This window comes from Elaeis guineensis, chromosome 6, assembly GCF_000442705.2.
Source record: "Elaeis guineensis isolate ETL-2024a chromosome 6, EG11, whole genome shotgun sequence".
NCBI lineage: Eukaryota > Viridiplantae > Streptophyta > Magnoliopsida > Arecales > Arecaceae > Elaeis > Elaeis guineensis.
The window spans coordinates 8,847,016-8,869,545 of NC_025998.2; the positions used below are offsets into that span (position 1 = coordinate 8,847,016).

Here is a 22,530-nt window from a genome sequence, read left to right on the forward strand (position 1 = left end):
ATTTCGAAGGGAAAAAATGCTGAAAGAAACTATCTGATGTTTCATCAGGTGAACATTCTGAATTTCAGAAATCCTAAATGTTGATCCTTAGACAACTTGCATAAAATAATGTGGGAAGTCATGCAAATTATTATCATCATGGCAGTTTTTGTTGTTCACCTAATTTGAAATTTGTTTATTATTTCTAACACTTTCAGACTACTAAAACTTTTCCACATATTGACTTACCAAATCCAATGATTCTCTTTTTCTTAATTGTGTCAAATAATTGGTTAACCTCAATATCTTAAGCTGATAGGGAAAAAGATAGACAAGAATTATGACAACAGATAACTGGATATAATTAGATAGATAATTGGCGTTGGGGGGTTTCGAACTGATGACCTCCAGTAAAACTGAGCTCTCATACCATGTTGAGTAATCAATTGACCCCAAAAGTGTAAGCTGACGGGGAAGGTCAACAATGTATGTCGGGCTTAACAAATTGGATTATGAAGTAGTTAAGACTATTCTACTGGTGTCTCAACTCTGACATTTGAAACAGAATTCTTATGCAGATCTGACAGTTATTGATTATAGAATGAGAATTTTCTACAATACCTTCTTGCTGTGGATACTTAATAACATATTTTGCAAGCCTTTTCATATCAAATATAATATTTAATAGCATATGTTGTAAGCCTTTTCATATCAAGTATACTATGAAGTGGCACAGAGACTTTGCTTCGACATTTTATGATTCTCTACCCTCAAGTTCTATCACACATTATATTTCATCCATTTTTTAACCTCACCGCATTATGCACTCTCTGAAACATGGTTTAACAATTCATTTCTTTAGTAAAATTTCCTTCTACTATTACAGGGAAAAGCTTAAAAAAGGAGTTTGTTAATTAATTCATGTTTTTCAGTAAGGCACGATTGAATTTGGACATTCAGTTTTTGATCTTTTCATATCTCGATGGCTTCTCATAAATTCAACAGATCTTGTAATTTTTCAGATAAATGTATCAGTATCATTATTAATATTTAAAATCACCAATAAAAAAACATGTAATTTCAACAAAGGGGTTAACTTGATGTTAGAAATTTGATTGCTTAGATCTCTCCCTCTCTCAACCGCCCACCATCATGCCCAAATTTATTCATGCATGCATGCCATAAAAAGAGTATTGAGACATCTATTTTCATGATGGTATGCACCATGAGAACAAAGTGTTGGTGAGAATTATCTGCTAATAGATAAAGGGAGCTTACATATACAATTCCTGAATTCAGTACCCTCAAATGTAATGCCCTCAGGTAACTAATGAGCAAATGATGCATGAAGAATATATATGAAACGATAAGATGAACCTATTATACAGCTTTATACAACTGAACTCCAGCATAGCTTGAGTTTATGGCAATTAATTTTAAAATATGAAATACCACGATCTATTTAAAAAAATAACCATGTTTTACAATGTGAACAAGTTTTGAATAAATATAATAAACCTTAACTATATATTAGAAGTTGATGCTGCCATAAACCTTGATATCCGTATTTGAATCTGGAAAGAACCTTGATATCCGTATCCGATTCCGAATCCCAAAAAAAAAAAAAAAAATCTTGTTATCCATATTTGTATGTAATATCCAGCAAGTATATATCTGGATCTGTATCCAAGTTTGATCGCATACAAGAATTTCTATCCAAAATCTGTTCTGAATCGGATAGGAAATGGATTTGGTGGGATAATATCCAATTCGTTTGTAGTCTTAGAATCCTGTCTGGATTTCAAGGAAGGGACAGCGTTGGAGCAATGCTAGCAACAAATGCTGCTTCCTAACTTCTCCTGCCATTGTGGCAGAACATGTGAAAGCCAAAGCTTCTTTCTTCTCTTTATATATTTAAACTGGCCTCGGATTCTTCTAAGGCTGGGCCGTATGCCTGAATATTGAAGATACTAACATATGGGTGACCTTTGTTAATTTATATAATAAATAGTTTGCATAATAGTTTACATTCAAGTTGCACTTCAGCAATCAAACTTAAATAGAATAGCACGAGGGACAATTTTTTTAAAAATAAAAAGATAATGAGTATATTTTATTATCCAACAGCTATTTGTTGGACATAAAAATAAAACCTTGGACTGTCTCTTACTGGCATATATGCTGGATCCTGTGGCATGGCATCATAATCGACACATTAAAAGGAGTGAAGGCCCGTAATCAGAGGTCTAACACATTTTGCCCTTGCGTGGATAGACTTCCATCAAGGATCAAACAGCAGTTTACCATTCGCACTCACACATCTTTCCGTTCGGTTTCCATCGAAAGCAAACAGGACCACAATGGCTATTAGTCCAAAAGGAGGACAAGGATATCCATGAGCTGTAATGTCTGCTGGCCATCTCTGATGTTCATTACTTGGACTAAATCCACGGGGAAATATGTGGACCAAGAATCCATTAGGTGGTATCGTCCATTGCAACAAGATGCGCTTTTGAATTTGTCATGTAGCAAGACATGGTAGTTCCCCTGTCGCCATCCTTCAAAAGTGATTGATGTTCGAGCACAGAATAGGAGCGGCCTTCATCATTTGGAGCCGGCTTAGCTGAAAAATCTTGACCTCAAATTTATAATATGGTTATTCAAGGTCTAATTTAATACCTCTGATTTAATTTGCAATGATTGATCTCGCAACTTAGAAAGGAAAGAATCGCCAAAATACTGTAGGCACATATCTGAGATAGGAACATGAACTACTTATGTAATAGTATACTAGTTTTCAAGTATCACTTGATTCACACTTTTTTTTTTTTAATGTCAATTTGCTTGTTTGAGAGTTGTTTTAAGCCTTACCCCCCAAAAAGGTGTAAATGGTTCTATGCTGGTGCAAAATTATTAGTAAATAATGATTTACAATAAGGTTGTACAAAAGCTTCTACTTTGGTTGTGAGCTTCAGGATCATTGTCGGTTTCTTTTTGAGGTAAAATGGAGGAAGCAATTAGCTTTCCTCAGTTATATTAAAAAGGTAAAGAATATCCAAAGAAGAGATAAAGTAAAGATTACAGAGTAGATGAACAAGCTTCAACACAACAAAGCTCTAGATTGCAAGTCAAAACAGAAAGAAGAATGAATCAAAGAACCTAAACATTATCTGATCAAGAGAGATCCCAGAAGATTCCATATTAATTGATGATTTTCTTTGGATTTTCAGAGCAAAGATGTTCCCATTTAATAAAGGAAAGCAGAGCTTTTTGGAGAGTGGCATTGATGGAAGAATGTTTGTGAAGGAAAACCCTTGAATTTCTTTCATGCCACAAGTGCCAGCACACTGCCATCGCCAATTGATCCCAACCATCTCTAAGGCTACAATGTTTGTGAAGGATCATTGTCGGTTTCAAAATTCTATCTTCACCTAAAACAACAAAGGACAGGATTGAACAATAAAAACCAGAAAGAGATGTCGATAAGTGGCCAATCAAAAAAGAGTGGTCCAAGGTCTCCAAGCCACCAGAAAAAGGGTGCATATTGGAGCCCACATGAGAAACATTATTCTTGTTCTTCAAATCACTTGTGATAGGCTCTCTGTCTCTCTCTCTTTGGTTTCTCTCTTGTCGTCCATATGTGTGATAGCAGTTAAAACTATCGGATAAGTGAGATATGGTAGACGGCCTATCCCTTTGCACGCAATGCACGTTTCCTTGGTTACCAAGCCTTCTTGATCCCTTGACAAAACCCCACTATTTCGATCGATTTCATTTTTTGTAATTATTCCTTATCTTTCTTTTTCCTGAAAATTGAGTTTGGATTCTTATTTGTGTTGCTTTGCTAGAATATGTTAAGAAAATTCCTATATATCTTTCAAGATCAGATCAATGCCTCACCACCAAAATTCATTTTCTTTGGTGATCTAGATAAGATTTTGTCTTATCTTATACAATCCTTAACATTGGAAGTGCCAAATTTTGGAGATTTAGCAAGCACTATGAGACCTTAATAAGTCAAATAACTCAAATTCGTCTAAAGGGATGGGAAAAGTGGAGGATGTTGCTCGCTTGCTATTCTGGTAAAGTTCTATGGTGCCGAGACGACAGAAGTGGTTCAAATCCTACATGCCTCCACTACGTTTCATGATCAAAGTCAGTTTGGTGGGCCTTGCCTCTCTTTCATCCGAAGGGAGAAGGAACAAATACAATAATAAAAGATGATACTAAATAATTATGTATGAAAGTTGCAAGAAAGAAAATCTTTTGAGAGCTAATGGAAGAACAATGGATGGAAAATGAAGGATTGGTTGTTCTATCTAAAACGATTGGAAAATGGAGACAAAATCATATGTATGGAAGCTGCGATAGAGAAGATTTTTGAGAACTAATGGTAAAGAAGAATCGATGTAAATGAAAGTATTGGTTATTCTGATAGCGGCACCTTCTATTATCAAGACCTAAAGCTGTAGAAATGGATGAAACAATCATGAAATAAGCATTTTGCCATTTTATTTTTTCTGAACTACTGTGGCAATGCCACCACCAAGGTTTCACCTTGGATCTCTCCCAGCAGGATGAGGGGAGAGATGTCGACTAGCTAAGCTGAGGCAGAGAATGATTTCATGTTAACTTATCATCCTCGATGGCAATCATATGTTGCATATATGCTGTCCGCCACTTGAGCAGAATGCAAACCAGAAGGAGGTGATTTTCCACCATACACATTTGGATAAATATTTTGATTGTGCTATGACATCAAGTAGCATTGCTGCGGGCTGATAAAAAAAAGAATCAAATGCCTCTGATTTTTTCTTTTTTTATTGAAGGGATCCCACATGAAAAGCCATCTAATAGTCATGATAGGCATAAGGAAATAATGGCTGCATTAAGCTAGAATTAAACTGTCAATAGAGTTTAAATTTACTTTTATTTGAAGAAAAAATCATATTTACAAATAACTTTTATGAACTTGAGGAAAATGGAAGTGATTCAGAAGATTAGCATTGGAACAACACAGGTGTGTCAGCTGCATAACCTAATCCTGGTTATAGCAAGAAAAGCCACCAAATCATTTGCTTGGGTCCCATGAGCCACCATTTTTGTTTGAGGAGACATTAAGGAGAGAAAAAGAAACCACATTTATGCAAACATTGTTTCCAAATAAATAACAAGCGCAGTCACAAAGGAATTTGTCTTAAATGGGCACCTTCACAAGGAACATATCATGAAGTTAATTTGATGTATAAATGCGCATAATATCCCAAGCTAGGGGGTGCTAGGGACAAGGTGAGCAAGTCAAGGTTAGTAGATTGGTTTTCATTTTCTTCCTGTGTTGGCCCCCTCAATAATATGAGGCCGTCGACTTCACTTTGACAGCTTTGTGAGATGCTGAGCTTGCAATCATGTTTCAAAAGGTTCCAAGAGTGATGGTAAATTCATTAAAACATCATGGAAATCAAACTCAAATATGTAGTGAAAGCCTTGCCCCTCTAGCATGTGATCGTACATATACCTTAATTAATTATATAATAATGTAGGATCTTATGGTCGTATAACCTCTCCTTCCACTGTTATGAGTCTTGAGGAAACTTGAACTCCAAATGGTGGTCTGTTCAATGTCTTCTCCAGCCACTTAGGTAACTCCAATTGTCTCGGCAAAGAGAGAATTTGGTGATGAATTATTTTGATCCAAGGGTCTTGTTGAGGAAATGCTGAGCTCTAAATTCAGTGGTGAGAGGTGAACACAAGGCCTTTCCACTAAAGATGACTGTGGTAATGGACAAGCAGATGAATTAGGCATCAGTGTGAGGGAAGAAGGCAATCGGGTTTCTTGTTCCGAAGAGTTGAGATCGATCATCGTGATCTGAGAAGCTCCATAATCTTTTGTCAAAGTAGGAACATACACTTCACTTGAGATGGAAGGCTCTTTGAACTTGGAAGAATCAGTGACTTGAGCTGCCTTATGACAATTTGCAACCTGAAAGAGAAGCGATGAGAACGAATCCAAGCTCTTGTTTCGAAGGAAGGTATGATATTTACCACATCAAAGAGGCTAGATCGGCGGTTTTTCTTGTTAAGGCTGTTCTGTCGTAGAAAATATTTTTGAGCATGACTAGCCACTTGAGTTGGGGTCCTTGTGGTGACAAAGTTTCGGGAGATGCCTCGCCAATCTCCTTTTCCAAGGTTCTCAAGCCCAGCTAGAAATGACCTATGCTCTTCCTCAGTCCATGGAACTCCTAAGGACCATAGGACCAATTAAATCATCCAAATTGAGAATATGATGAGATATTAGAATAAAGTCGGCAACTAGAGCTGAACAGAGAAGAACGAAATTAAAAAGTATTAATAGGATAGTTGGGAAAGGTAACCAAAAAAATCAAGACAACAAGAAGTATGGATTTATGGACCCATTAGTTCATTATTATGAAGATGATGAATGATACAAATGAGGCAACTCAGGAAAGAATGTCTGCAAACAATTTTGAGCAGCAGAATATCACATATCAGTTGTCCAAGTATGATACTAGCCACATATATAGACATATATACATGCATGCATGCATACATACATGTGTGTGTGTGTACATACCACAAGCACAGCAGAAAGATAAAAAGACCCCTAAAAAATTTATTTAAACTTCAAGCTTGCATGTGGAAATATCAAAAAAGAAAAAACAAAAATAACACTAATATACCTAAAACTTGAATTATGGGTGCAATACATACAGAAAAGATCAGATGAAAAGACACAGAATTCAAACATATAGTTAATGAGAGTCTCTTCTTCATCATGATCATGATACTGCTGAATTTTTATTAGATCTTTATCCCCAAGGGGAAACAAATAGGGGGGGAAAAATCCTCGAGCAAAAGAATGAAAGAAATAAGAGAATCTCACCCTTTTTCCTCTCTGGTACTCTGCCGAGAAGGCCATCCGAGAGATAACCGCTAGAAATCTTTTTAGTGGTTTGATCAATAGAAACCAGTGAAGAAGAAGATGTTGATGAAGAGGAAGCAGAAGAAGAAGCAAGATAAGATGAGGAGGTCAAGCATTCCATGCTAAAGCTCTTCTTCATAGGGGAAGTTATATGGAGATGCACCCCAAATAGCCTCAGTCCACTACTACAGGCCACACCTCTTGGGCTGCTGCATGTCCTTGAGTTGTGCCCATTGTTCCCACAATGAGAGCACTTCCTTCCCATCCTTTAGCTCTACAAACCTGGAGACACCCACACACTTGAAGGGAGTCTTAATGATATTGCTGGGTCATAGGGAGGATGTGGATCAATAAGACCAGCCAAAAACAAGGGAGGGATGGCTGGACAGGTTTTATTTGTACATACACATCATGGGTTGTGTCATCATAGGTGACACACTGACGCCTCTTACATGTGTGTGACTGCTTTTTTATTGCATGTGGGTGTACATATGTAGAGTTGTAGACTTAGACATGAACGCATGGGATCACGTACCTTATGTGTATTATTTTTCTCCTTCTTCTAAAATCTAGGACTTCTGATTTGGATATTAGCATAATTTTTCCAAGTCTAACAATCAGAAGTCAATTCATGAGCTATTGTCAAGTAAGAATTATACAATTAACTCTCTGTTTTGCTGAGGAAAGATTCTTTTTATAGATAGGACATTGGAATCCCTCATATTAGATGCTTGCACTTGTGTGTGGTGGGATATTGTCTTGAGATATTGGGGGGTGGTTGGAAGAAGACAAGATACACCAATAGTTTGAAGGTGAGTAGCTGGAGCAAACATGGTGTGGAAAGAGTGGTTTGAAATTTGGATGATAGTGAGGCACTATTTTATTTGGTTTGCTAAATACAAGAATTCTTTTTGGTTTCCCCCATAATTCTCAATACATCCTTATAGGCAGTGAGAGTATCTTTGACCATCTTATAGACAGATCTATGTATGGATTGGCTAATGAAATATTATGTATCTGCCATTGACTTTGGAAGTTCAAATTCTGAACTTCAACTAGGAAAATTTTCAGGTAAAATTCCATTAAGATGCTATTCAACATCGGTTGCCAGATTTTTACTTAGAAATCATTGTCGGTTAAATGGACACATTATCCACCTTCGAGTGTAAACTTTTCTCAAAGTCCTTGGCAAACTTGTGGGTGAAGTATGTTTTAACGAAAAACCAGTTCATTGCCCAAACCATGTGAATGAAAGAAAAAGAAAATTAAGTTCTTCTCATACAAGCAAGTGCAGAGAAGGCTTAAAGAAATGCAAATGGACATTGTGATATAGGATTCTCATGGGATATTGGGAAGATATTTGTCCTTGCTTTGCCTAATCTTGGGGGAACTATTACTCATGGGCCAGCTCAACAACCGACATTAGTTAATAGCTTTCATGATTCCATGTATGCCCAAGTTGGGAGTACAAAAATATACACAGCTCCTTTGTACTTTAAAAAAAGCCCCCACTTTCATACTCCAATTGTGTGATCATATTTGCAGGCATCTTCTTTCTGGGATAAACATTTAAAAATGATGGGATAAAAAGTTTAAAAATGCTGCTGAGGAAGTCCTCACTGAGTGACTTGTTTTTGTTCACTAGCTTTCTGAAGTGCTTTATTATACTAATGCCTCGAGCTGGGATTTTTTATGTGCTTTTGCTTTTTGATGAGACTGAATCACTACTCTTTATGTGTTATCTGCTTTAGATAACAACCCAAATGCTCCTTTACTTTCCAATCTAATAAGTAATACAATAATACAAGGTGCTAAGTGCTAATCACCTGTGAATGGTGACCAATATTTATATGCCTTTCTGGGAAGATAAGATGGCCATCAACTGCTTATTTAGATAACAAGCACTGTTTAATATCGCATCAAAGAGCAGAACAATTAAAAGGTAATATCCCATGTTATATTAGATTAGAGAATCCAATATATGGTTGGTGATCAAATATGAAACCTTTTAGATACTACTATGTTAATTCCTATGAAGTCTTTTCACCTGATCTCTTTCTAATTAACTTTCTTCACCTTCCGACATTTTCAAGGAAAGTAGCTGAAGGCTTTGTTTCTTCTATAGGTCATATGCCACCTTAGGGCTTTCCTTAAAGTTGGTGGGAAAGTAAGACACAGCATTCAGATCCAAAGTAAATGCCAAGTGGGGGAAGTTTTATTGTTGGGTTGCAAAGGCTCCAAAGCAGTACAGTCCAACATCTGAGATGCTTGTGGAGGTAATTTTCAGCAAGGTTTATGCCAAGATATCCCTTGCCTTGAACTCATCTACTGAATTTGGTGGAAAGGGCCGGCTGACATGGAACACACCGCACTGCAATGCACATGCTTGCAAAAGGACTGGATTTTTATTATGATAGATGAGATCTCCTACATAATCATACTACCACTACTACATCATTGCGAACAACTCGAACAATCTGAGGCCTTAAGTCATTCAGTAATATTGATGTCAAAGTGCATAGTGGGCCATCTGATATCAAGAACCCATATAGAAAATCATGATCAACAGGGATTAAAAAAACTGAAGACTTTATTCCGATAATGAATGATGGAAAGGATGCCCCATCTTTTACATTTGATTAAAAAAAAAGGGACAGAAACTATCATTGAGGCTTTTCTTCTTGTACACCAAGTGGTCATAAATGGATGATCGAATTAATAGATTTATTTGATTGAGATATAAAAATTTCAAATTTCTAGAACTGCAAAAATTGCTTGGTTTGTGGTTTAAGATTTGTTGAGCCTAACCAGTGCTGCAGATTCCAAATTTAGAGTGCCCACCATGGTCTTAACCATGATTTGTTTCATTAGCAAGTCAGCATTTCTATGCTTCCTCTCTTTGTGTCTACATCTTTGGACCCTAAAAAGCCTGTTAATGCCCTGAACAAAGGGACCTAACCTATCCATAATTTGATCCTTGTTAAACTAAAGAGCATCCACCAACTTACCTGAAAAAAAGAAAAGAGCATCCACCAATTCTTGAGATTTTCAGAAGTTGACATTATCTTGCAGTTGCTGGGTTTCAGCTTTTAAAGCACTAGATAGCCTAAATCTGCATTGCAGCGCCGGCACCCCTGCAAATGGTGATTGGAGAAAACATCATTATACTTTTTGCATCTTGATGCAATATTCTTATCGAGAATCCAGTTTCGGGCAATGCATGTCAACTCATTCTGTCAAATAGAAGCCATGATCAGCATGATGCACTGGCCACGATATTATTTAACTCATAAGATTAACCTGTAACACTTTTTTGTCATTAAGTGGTGCACCATGATGCATCGAAACATGTTATTCTGTTCACTGAAAGCAATTGCCATGAACTTAATTGAATAATTATGTCAATATCAACTTTAAATATTTATCTAACAAAGCGAGCGGGTGATCATAGTTAATTCCATGGATCAGGATTATTGAATCAATTCATATGGTTCTTCTGCTCGACAAGGACATCTCCTCTAACCAATTCTTATATAGTTTTTAGAGAAAGTTCTGCTTAAGAAACAAATCAGGTTGATTTGTTTATAATTATAGAAAACTTGGGATTAAAGAAGGAATGACATCATAATCACCTGATGGGTGTTGATGAGGAGCACCACCACATGGGTCACTTTCAACCCTTCAAGACCCCACCAACTCAAATCTCATTGGCCTTCCATTCCCATTTGATAAAGACGAAACCATACACATGCTGCGTTTACGCTACAAGATACATCACCAACCCTCCCTTATTTATTTATTTATTTATTCTTTATCCAAAAGAAAAACCCTCCCTTATTTATTAATGTCTCCATCTCACACACAAGTTGTTGTACGGTTGTGTTGGATTCTTCTCCCTTCATTATCAAATTAACATGGAGGGAAAAATTTATGGACCGAGTGGCTCATGTTCAGAATGATTGGTAACGCCACAATAGCAAGAGTATGGGTGGTTGGATATTATTTAGTTACCGATGCAAAGAAACGCATCCTACTGAGAAAATTATAAAATTGATTAAACAATGATGTTTCGAAGAAAGTATACAGGCAATTTTGTTCTTGTAAGAGGAAAATGGATAATATTGCCCTTCTATTTTGTGTTGATCTGGTTGGTGCAAATAGGAGAAGTTTTGGCTATTTTACCCCTCATGGACATCAAGTATAATATTCGATGAAAAAAATTAGCATTCCCTCCTTATGAATAGCGTTCTCCTAAAGCTAGAGAAATATTAACCTACCCATTATACGACATTGAAAGCTCCATTTGAAAATTTGAAATTTCCGTACCGTCACATGTTGAAACTTGTATATCATGACAGGTTACAGCTGTGATAGCACTACGGTTGGTAATGGTTGAACATTTTTCATCTATAATTTATACTTGGCAGTGTCTCTTTACCTAAAAAATAGGGAATCAGAAATTAATGCGCGCTACCGTCGGGTGGATTTGACGAGAATCGAGTACTAAAAAAATTAGCACTCACGAGTTTAAATTTTTATCCAACTATTTAAACCTGGAACATTCATTTGGAGGAGGGGTGCGGAACCGAATTATTATCTGGTTCATACAATGAAAATTCTATGAACCTTAGACGTTTCAAATCCCACAGTTCTAGGTAATCTCATTTGAAGTATATGAATGTCCGGAGAGCCATGCTCATAAGTTCCACAATGCTTTCCTTCATTGATGAAAATTCATAAAAATAAAAGTTTTGTAGTACATGTATCTTTTTTTTTTTTTTTCTCTTTTTTTGTACGTGCGTGCGCGCGCGTGGTGTGGGGTAGGTGTTGTGGGGGTGCATGGTACACGTAATTCCACTCAGAAACAAGTTCTCCAAGACAAGGTCCAATAGATTTTAGCTGAGCACAAAGATTACTAAAGCCTCCTGTTAAATACTAACATGCTTGTTTTTCTTGGTGCAGCATCCATCATTCCACAACCGTTCACCCCACTCCATATGTTACAAATACTGACTTTCTTTTAGGTCATTAACTCTGATCAATTCTATGCTGTGCTGTCTTACTTGTACGATGGTGCCTTACATTAAAAGGTTCTAAGGGTGTAACAACTCATCCTTCATTACGGGCTTCAAAGTAAGACAGCATAGCAACTAAAAGATGTGAAGTTCAGCTACATGATTAAAGAACTATCCACATCAAATTGTGGCCGCCTACCTCAATATAGCGACCTATTTAGCACATTACATTGATGCTAGTCCTCAATGATCAATACATCCTGGCCTAACATCCACCTACCTGATGGTACAGAAAGAAATTTGATTTTAGGATAGACTGCCAAATCCCACTGCCCCTGTACCAAACTTTTTGTACACGCCAGCAATGTTCAAACAGAAAGCAGCAGTTTACACAAGCATGACAAATTAAATCATCATAACTCGATTACATAAGTATAGCAAAACAGGAACTCAATCCAGAGTTCATTGCTTTCAATTTAGAAATGAGAGGAAGATAAAGCTCAGCATTGCAATATAAGCTCCCTAATTACAGGTCACACATGGTTACATACTAAAGAGTGACTACAAACTTGGGAGTTGACAAATCAGAGCACAAAACTGATGAAAGAAATAAAGAAGATGGAGTGCAAACTAAATATAAGCCACCATGAAAGAAATACAATGAATTAGAATACACTGATGGTAATTGGCAGCGACTGATTCCTACCCTCTATACGCCGGCATGAAGGGAGAAGGTTCTTTTTATATCCTATATTTGGAGCTATTACAGACACGAAGTGAAGGTTTTCAACTCAATGATGCAATACAACAAACTTGAAGGAAGAAGAGATGATAGCCACACTTGAATCCATCATTGTTATATTGCTTGAACCACCAAACCTGACCAAAGAAACAAAGGAGATTGATAAGAGAAATACCCATACCATCCTCGAAACGTGAACTAAAAGATAAAGATAGCAGATATACGACTAAATGGACATGATAGACTGCTACATCTACTGCCACTTCGAACAAGTCTTCATACAGGATTCAGCAAGCATGCAGTGTGTACAGAAACAAGTGAACAGCATAAGCAGAAAGGTAAACACGAAGGAAAATGAAATGATGATTGGAAAAGAATGATGGTAAAATTACAAGAGCATTAGTTCAGGCATATGTCAGAATACTATTTATTAAATAATATCATGACTTTAGCCATGACGTAATATCATAATCATGACTTGTTATAATCACGCAAGATGAAATTATTTCATGACATTTAAGGAAATAATGTCTAAAATCCAAAGCTTCAACCAGAAATGCAACAAACTACACATGATGAAACGGTTGTGGGAATTAGGATTGCAACAACGCAATATGCAGGATTGGTAGATAATTGCATACATACAAAAAAACTATGCTGGAATTTTCATGCTGTGATTTGAATAGTTATCATGTAAGGCTCCAACTATACTTTGAAAGTCGATATTAAAGTCAGATTTGTCTTTCATCTAGATACTGAGAAACTGCCAACCAAAAGGACATGGGAAAAAGCCACCATTATCAAGTCTTCAAGAACCACTCCAATTTCTGAACTTGCATATTCCACGACGACTTTGCTGAAATGAATTGCGGATAGATTGCACCATAGAAGACACAGCAGAAAATTCAGCTAATTCTTTGTCTTGTTCCTGTCAAGTTAGATCACTTCTATTATTAAGTAATATTGAGGATTAAATAGAATGGTCATACGTGTCTTTACCACTTCAGCAAGTCGGTCATCCAGGCCCCCTGGGTTCATATCACTGGACATGAATATCTTTTGGTAAGCTCTCCTCATGCCTCTAACCTTTAATTTCCCAAACAATCAACAATTCAAAATAAGATAAAATTGGATAAATTGGAATTGAAAAAGAAGAAGAAGAAGAAGATGGGTTAGAGAAGATGAATTGGAATTGAACCAAAAAAAGAATATGGGTTCAATCAGAAATAACAATTTATTCTTTGGAAACAGGAACAAATGGTCATACTCGAATCAAACTAACAGATAAGTTGACCATTGAATGAGATCCAGTACTATCCAATATCACTGCTCTAATAATAAGACATCAAGTTCATTAAAAACATAATAAGACCACAAAATGTGGTTGACCAAATGAATTCATAATAACTGTGAACTGCAGAACAATCACTCTGATACATCCATTCCTAACAGGAGGCTTAACAAATTATCCCCACTTGGTGATATCCATAACTTGATTAAATTCCTTTCTAGTTAATTAGGGCAAACTTGATAACCAATTGTTCAGGATTTATGCTCCAGCAGACATAAATTTTATCATACTAATATGCAAATTAAGATGGCAACTGGAAGTTAGTGAGTCAACAGAAATACCCAGTTGGAAAGTTCGGTAGAAAATGTTACTTCATCTCCAACAGTGCTGGCTATGCAATCATAGAAAATATTCTCATGACTTTGTTTTTTTGAAATGACATTTATAAGTAATATCTTTGAGAGACTATGCTCGAGGTTGTATGATAATGCCCAAGCACCATTGAAGTGGCATGCTCAAAAAAGGATATATCCTACATGAACTGATACTCTACTATTCTTTTAAAATGTGGTGCATAAGGCCACATATGCAGCCGGATATGCATATGTGGTCTCCTAACCACACCGTGTATCCTATATGCAACTTCTATGTGCAGTTAGGTCATATATGAGCCAAAAAGATGATTTACTTGGTACTTTGTGGACACATATATTACAGAATTAGCATTGTGCAGGTATGCATGCAACCTATTTATTATTATGCAACCATATATGTGGCCCTTTTAGTACCATACGACTATCTATGTAGCCACTCTTATACAGGCCCATGCAAACAAACCTAATGGTTGTTTTGGATGTGGGTTTCAATTAAGCGATTTATGCGTATATTTCTAATATCAATGTATTGATTATACTACAATTATTGCTACAAAGAATTCGGTACTAATAATAATTGCTCGATGTTATTGTTAATTTAATATAAACATTACTTATAAATATTACTATTATAATTGTATTTGGTATATTGTATTCATTTTAGATATTTATAATACTAACCACATATGTGCCCACATAATGCAAATGCGCTAGCGATTCTTTGACTGCCTGCATCCCACAGTGTCTTAGAACATTGTACTCTACTGAAAGAAAGATGGACAAGAGCTTGCCTTAATTGATGTATTATTCGAGAAATAAACAGGAATTGAAGTATTCAAAAACACCTAGTGGGATATGTATGCGCATGTGATTGCTTAGTAGGTACATTAGAAAGATACAAAGTCAAATTGCCCTGTACATGGACTATTTTGAAATGAAGCAAAATCCATCTTACATACCATTGCTCACTTCTAGCCCGGATGTCTACAAACTGAATGCCCTGAAAAATTTCCAATTTGTACCATCCTTAACAGATGCATATTGCTTCCTTCCCACATAGATTAATGACTGGGTCTTGATCTTTGACAGAAGAAACATAAAAATTGTTGAGTGATGCTACAGGGCACCCATTTTATGCACATGAAAAGATCCTCCTGCCACACAGTAAAAGGGCATCGGTGTAGCTTGCAGGGATTGGTGTGATACACGGTGGGTGGTTGGACACAATGTTGCCAAACCACTATTGCATCAGGATAAGGAACTTTTCTTGCCCACTAATAGGCACCCAAAGCATTTTCCAAAATTTATTATAATATGTATTTCTTCCTTCATGAAGACATTAGTTTCTTCTATTTCACTTGGGTGAGCCACTTGTCAGTATAAGGGAACAGCAAATTAGTGGAATTATAGGAATGCCATTGTCTTCGAGAGATGACACTCTTTTCCAGATTCTCTTCCCACACACACATGCACGTACAAGTGCATGCAGAGACATGCAATCTGTCCCAAGCAATATGAGTCAGATAGGACCTAATATAGGCTTATCCTTTGTCACAAGCCCTGCTTAGAATTGCGATTTAAGCTAGAGAAAGATCAAGGTGTATAAGCACTTGGGTTGTGATAGAAGGCTGGGTTAAATAAAGGCCTGTCTGGACTAAAGCCCAGAACACAAGCAATTGGATTTGTAAGACATAGAATGAGGTTCATGATTTATTTCTCACTAATGTAAACTGAAATAATTTTATGGTTCTTTTTTTAGTAATACAAATCCAAATAAATTCTGAAAACAACAGAGATCAATAAGCTCTACATAAGTACATATGACTGACCTCCATGCTTGAAAATCCATGCCGTCTAAGCCCCTCTAGATTCAAACCACGAAGCTCTGCTCTATCACCAGAAACCATCATGTACTTTGGTACATCTTGTGTAATCTGTCTGCATAAAATTGAATTAATAAATAGCATCGAAACTATATGTGCAAGTAATTATCACCTCATTAATATTTCAGAACATGGTAATAACTGATATTCAAACCAAGGTTTAAACAAAAGGCACATTAAGTATCATATGATCTGGTGAGACCTTGCTAGCATGATATACATAGTTCATATTTTAGAGGTACATATCAACCTAGTATTAAAGGTATCCCTCCATTGTCTGGTGTATTGGTGTCTGACAATATGCAAAGAAGTATAGGTGTAATGTCAATGCAGTCAAGTTTTCTTGGACACATCCTCAGTACCCTGGTTTTTGTTTGAGTGTTTCTATCCTAAATTCTTCTGTATTACCTTTAAATGTATATTTAGCAGTAGTGATAGTATCATTGTATATATATAGCTAGATCTATCGATAGCAACAGCATGTCCAAGGGGATTCATTCCAAGAATATGTATTAGAATTAACTTATTGTTCTATATCTATAATCATTATGAGCCAAGATTAGTAGCCTATATTAGTAATTAAGCAATTTTTCTCATATATTTGGAGTTATACATGACAGATTTGTTCATGCTCATCTATGCAGTTACCAAGCTAAGCCCTGACAGATGCAGGCATGATACATGAACCCTTGATTCAAATCAGAATTTTTTCTTCGATACAACAGAGAACAAAGATGAATGAATAGGGTCAATAGCCAAAAGGTTAACATACCACAGAACCCCCACCGGCAAAAGAATATGATCCTATGTGACAAAATTGATGAACAACAATAGCCCCTGCAGTATGAGCATAGTCCTACAACGAAAGCATTTATTGACTTCAATCAGCTAGTGTTATTTAGAGAAAACAATTAAATTGGGCAACCTTTAAAATAAAGACAAAGGAATAACTCACTTCCACCACCACATGGCCAGCTAATAGAGTATTATTAGCAAAAATATTGTTGTTACCAATCTTGCAGTCATGAGCAATATGACAAGATCCCATAATAAGGTTGTTGTCACCAATAACCTATATATTGAATGCTAATCAGTGAGACAGTAATATATTAAAAAAGTTTACAAATATAAGTTTTAAAAATACCGTTGATTCACTTGATTTGGAAGATCGATGAATGGAGCTATATTCTCTGATGTCATTGTCGCTGCCAACATGTAGAAAACACTCATCCCCTGGCTAAAACAAGCAACAGGTCTTATAGTGGTTTGTTCATGAAGAAACACATAAACATGATATCAATACAAATATACATACATATAACACTTTTAAAAAATTAACAAAAGGTGGGAAGGGGATTTGTTGCAGATGGAAAAATGTCAAACAATTTTCGTTTTTTTGATATGCACGTGTGAACATGATACAAACAACATGTCTACTGCCAAGAGAAGTTCTGAAGGGTTTCTATATGTTGTGTTATTTACAAGAATCCACCATATTTAACTCTTTCTGATTATATAAATCATGGATACAAACAAACATAACATTTCGGGTAACATTGACATGCAAAAAACCATAAGTAAATAAAAACCTACAAATACATCATCGGAGACCAGAACTGGCTTCAACTGCCCAGATCTATGCACTCTAGCCCCACAAAAGCTACAAATTAAGCATACCAAAATGCGAAAGGAGGCTTAAAGAGATTCAAGGGCAGAGCCAGGACTACACCTCAGGGGGTGTTCAGTGTTAGATATAAAAAGAAGGAAAAGGGAACATTATAATACTAACAACACAATTTATTTCACCAAATTTATGGAATTGATTTTAAAGCCATCGTAAGAGGCTAAACTGGAGGGTGAGCAAAGATTAAGGAAAGAGATTTCTTTTCATAATTATCCTAACCTTTTTTTGTTTTTTTGAACTGAAGATATGTCCTTCTCTTTTAGAATATTGCAGCATAAACCTCATAACTCTTTAGAGCATCCTGACCAAGTCCCTGCACCTATTTTGTCACCATATACATGACCACTACTTTATGTGCATTAGTTCTAGCACTATGCATGGTAATACTGCTTTAGTGTGCATGAATCCAGTAGCCTAAAGCTCAGCACAACTCGATTTGTTTGCACTTCATTTTTTTCTCATACAATCAATTTACTTAATCAAACAAGTCCTTGAGTTGATACCGCAATGCTAAACTAATTTATGTTGTGACAAATATTAGTGCATGATGCCAAACCAGTGCACGTAGAACTACCAATACAAATAAAGCCAAAATAGTGCACTAGGATATGCCAAACCCATCTTCATTGACACATATGAGTTTTGCTTGGACTTGATCCTGCTTCCCCAACCGATCAAATTTGAATGGGATTTCAAGGATTTCATATACATTGTGTCAATGAAGAGTCAAAATAATAAAGCAGGGTGAATATAGTATTACCCACAATATTGATCAATACTGCACAAGGGTGGTCTTTGTGAGAACATATCACTGAAACGCTAGGCTACATGCTGACAGAAGTGCATTTTGTGCTCATCTTGCTTCATATTGTTTATTTATTGGCGGTATCATTCTTGCAAAAAGATGAATATCTTAGACCACATTTTAGTATATCAGCTATCAAGTAACAACATGTTTTTCATGTGGTTTTTTCTTTGTATTTAGCATTCCTTGTTTGATTTCATACCATTCTAGTTCATGCTAGTTCCTGTGTAGCTTTTATATATGTGTATGTGTATGTGCATGTGTATATGTATCAAATTTTTTGGACATGTATCAGCAAAAAAACAGGGTTACAGACCTTTTATATGAGTTAGAATGTTATATTTGAATTTATTTGTTAACAGATATTTTTAGGTATCTTTTGGGAGTCTATCATCTTATGCCAATGCATGTAGGGTGTCTGAATGATGTTATATGATAGGCAGTAGGCAGACCACACTTGACACCTAACACCAACCTTAATCCTTAATTCTCACCTTCATAAACATTGTCTCAACATGCATGCTTATGCTAATCTATTTTTTTCACTCTAAGCCACTTAGCTCATGGTACATGAAAAAAATAGCTCCAACCTCCATGCTTGTGATAATATCCTATAGGATCTGAAACTGATAAGCTCTTAAGAAATGAGGGAAAGGCAAATGTGCAAAAACAGATGCCAGTAACAGATTTATGTTGGCAATTTTAGGAAGTTATAACAGGTATTTTGACTTGTCAACTTGTATGCTTATCACTGTTGATGACCGTCAGTTAAGCCTAGATGATTGAGGCTTGATGGTCATTACTATCAAACGACTTGCTGAAATTTATGTTTTGCAAGCTTCTATATGCTCCTTTGCAAGTCTAGTAGAGATTCAATTCAGACTCATGAAAACTTTAAATTCAACATAATGGAGAAAAATCTTAACACAAAATTTCAAAACAAACATAAAAACAAAATACTTTGAAACTTTAAGGCACCTCTTACTAGGAAAAAGGCGGCCAAAACTTTGAAATGTAGTATAACATAACAATACTTGCCACAAAACAATAAAAATAGCATCCAAGCACCATATAGCATGTCACTGGTCATTGGGAGTACCTTATATTTCAAATCTTGGGACTTTACTCCAACCACGCATGGTGTCCAATAACATTGTTATTTCCAATAATTGTTCTACCTGGTATATCTGCACCAACAATAGCACCACTGTCTAACCGTTTCAAACTCCAATTTGGCTAAAACAAAATAAAAAGAACTAGAATAGGAATCAGGACAGATAATCATTTCAAAGTGATATGCAATGCACAATGGGTTCAAAAGGTTAGAAAAAAGTAGTACATATACATATGAAAGTTTCTAAGTTTGCATATGCTTTCTAGGAGCCAGTATTGTAAGAGACAAACAGCACTGGATGATTGCATCTGGCCCAACCCAGCCAAAACTGAACTCTTACCCAGTTCAGGAAAAATTAAAATTCCAGATATTTTTGGTCAAATCAACAAAAGGCCACTTAACCAGCCACTTCCAGCCTTTTTTCCTTGTGCAACTAAGATCATATTTCTACATATTTTTCACATACCAAATAATGATTAAGAGAACAAATAAAAAACCTCTAAAAGATAAATTAATGGCATTTACCCTGTATGTGAAAAATTATATTCCAATTCTTAGTCTCTTTTTATTGAGTCATCCACCCAGCAAAGATTATATTTAAGACCAGAGTGAATGTAATACTAGTTCTACAGTATATCAATGTCTCCCGCATAAAAACAATAGAAGATGAAAACAGCAGTTGCAGACTTACTTTAGAACAGTACAGTCTTCTCCTAACTCTGTGTTTCCCATGATATGGCTCCCTGCATGCAATTGGCAAGCATTACCAATCTTTACAGCAGATCCCACCGTACAAAAAGGACCAATGGAAACACCCTGCGGATGCCACAAAATAAGCGGTAAGCAAGTTTTTTACAATTGACAATCTGTTTTGGGAAATTAATGAGCTTTCACTCAACAAACATATAACATAAATATCTCAACTGTTGCATCATTTTTTGATTTAACTGTAAGACAAGGATGAATGACCTTTAGTGGGACATCTATGAGATAGGCCAGTTTAACAGGATTTCAAACCTAAAACATCGAGATTAGAGTGGCCCTAATGGATCAGCTTAATCAGTTTCACCTAACAGGACCACTAAGTGCTTGCTCGGGTGGTATCAACTCTTAACCCTTGGGCAAGGGGGCGGGGGTTCAATTCTAGGTGGCATCAACCCTCAGTTCAACCCTGATTAAAAAAGCCCTGCTTCCATGAGCTTTGACTCGGTCCACCTAGGGCTAGACTCCGGCCTAGCGGCATTGGGTGGGTACAATTAGTAGCAGATGGGTGTTAGCCCCTCCCGATCTGGAAGAAAAAAGTTTCACTCCGTAAGGAACTTCCTATCTAGTCAATAAGCACTAGGCCCTCTTGATCAAACAGACCTTCGTTACCTTCTGGTCAATTTATCGAATTGAAAAACTCTATGAATGAAGCATGGATTACTTCTTCACCTGGAAGCCACATAAACCTATGCATAATTAATTTGAATTCAAAGCACTACACCATGGAGTTCTTTCAGTTATACTAAAACTCAAAGTATCACTCTGGTCAGTACATGTCAAAAATTAGATTTTATTTTCTTTTAGTTAAAGGCAGAATAATTCCGATGAGTTTGTATTCTACAAGACCGAAGTTTTATCGGCCAATATAACAAGAAACATATCAACAAAATCGAATGCAATTGCTTCTACTTGAATAGATGAAACGAACATGACCGAATATAGTCGGGAACAAACCAAAAACTTGAATCAAACAACGACAAAAGGAGGGGAAATCAGAGAGAACCTGTCCAAGAACAGCATCGGGATGAACAACAGCAGTCGGATGAATGAAACTGGACTCCTCACTCTCTTTTCCGAACAATCTGGTAGCAAAGAAGTTCCAGCATAGATCAATAGGGGGAAAGATACGATTTCGGGCATCAACTAAATGGTTTTTAGCTGAGGATAAGGAACAAGAACCTCGATGGAGCCGACGCGGCGAGAACCCTCGCCGGACGGCGAGAGATGAGAGGCCGCCGGAGACGGAGAGGGCGCGGAGGGCTCTCGAGGCGAGCATGGCGCCACCCGAGGGTTTGAAACGAAGGGGAAAGTCGGTGCGGGAAGAAGAATAGGCCACGGGAGCGCGTTAAATAGACGCACGCGTCGTGCAGGGCTTCAAGCTTGTGTCGGGCACGTGCTTGTACTAACAGAGTGTGCTATGTGATGGATGGCTGAGACTCCACCATCAGTTGCCGAATTCTTCTCTGATGCCAGTGCTATATGCTCTCCATCCATGCAATTGATGTGGATTTTTTTTTTTTTTTCCGGATAACAGTGAGGAGCTGAAGCTTATATTACTGCAAACCAAATACAAGAGAGTCCAATACATAACCAACCCCCATATAACTCACATATCGGCAATATAACAAACATACACCCACCATAACTGACCCTGCCCCCAAACAGCAACGTACTAACATACAAGGAGTTTGCTGCAGTATTTTTTTAATAATATTTTTATTATAAAAAATATTAAAAATATTATATTATATTTTTATATTTTTATTATTATTATTTTAAAAAATAATATTTTTTAAATTCTTCTTCCTTCTCATCTTCTTCGTGGCTCCTCCTTGCCGCCGCCCGCTTCTCCCACTGCGCTCGCCTATCCCCGCCATCTCTCTCTATCGATCGCGCCCGCCACTCACCACCCCACAGTCCATGCCTCCCTACAATAGC

At 36.7% G+C, this 22,530-nt stretch overlaps 2 protein-coding genes across 2 annotated transcripts; both read right to left on the reverse strand.

The window, feature by feature from the left end:
• Positions 1-5,385: 5,385 nt before the first annotated feature.
• LOC105047305 (transcription factor MYBS3) lies at positions 5,386-7,365 on the reverse strand. The gene is made up of 3 exons (XM_010926177.3): positions 6,881-7,365; positions 6,022-6,218; positions 5,386-5,959 (listed from the first exon to the last, which is right to left on the reverse strand). The coding sequence occupies exons 1-3, from the start codon at positions 7,182-7,184 to the stop codon at positions 5,615-5,617; spliced, it is 846 nt and encodes a 281-aa protein (XP_010924479.1). The 5' UTR covers positions 7,185-7,365; the 3' UTR covers positions 5,386-5,614.
• Positions 7,366-12,365: 5,000 nt separating this feature from the next.
• Positions 12,366-22,194, reverse strand: LOC105047306 (probable acyl-[acyl-carrier-protein]--UDP-N-acetylglucosamine O-acyltransferase, mitochondrial). Its single transcript, XM_073259055.1, is given in 12 exon segments — positions 12,366-13,604; positions 13,676-13,762; positions 16,171-16,275; positions 16,997-17,080; positions 17,180-17,296; positions 17,369-17,461; positions 19,813-19,850; positions 19,853-19,920; positions 20,519-20,643; positions 21,596-21,657; positions 21,660-21,674; positions 21,772-22,194. Coding segments are annotated over 12 exon segments (1,011 nt in total). The 5' UTR covers positions 21,869-22,194; the 3' UTR covers positions 12,366-13,484.
• Between the last annotated feature and the right edge of the window lie 336 nt (positions 22,195-22,530).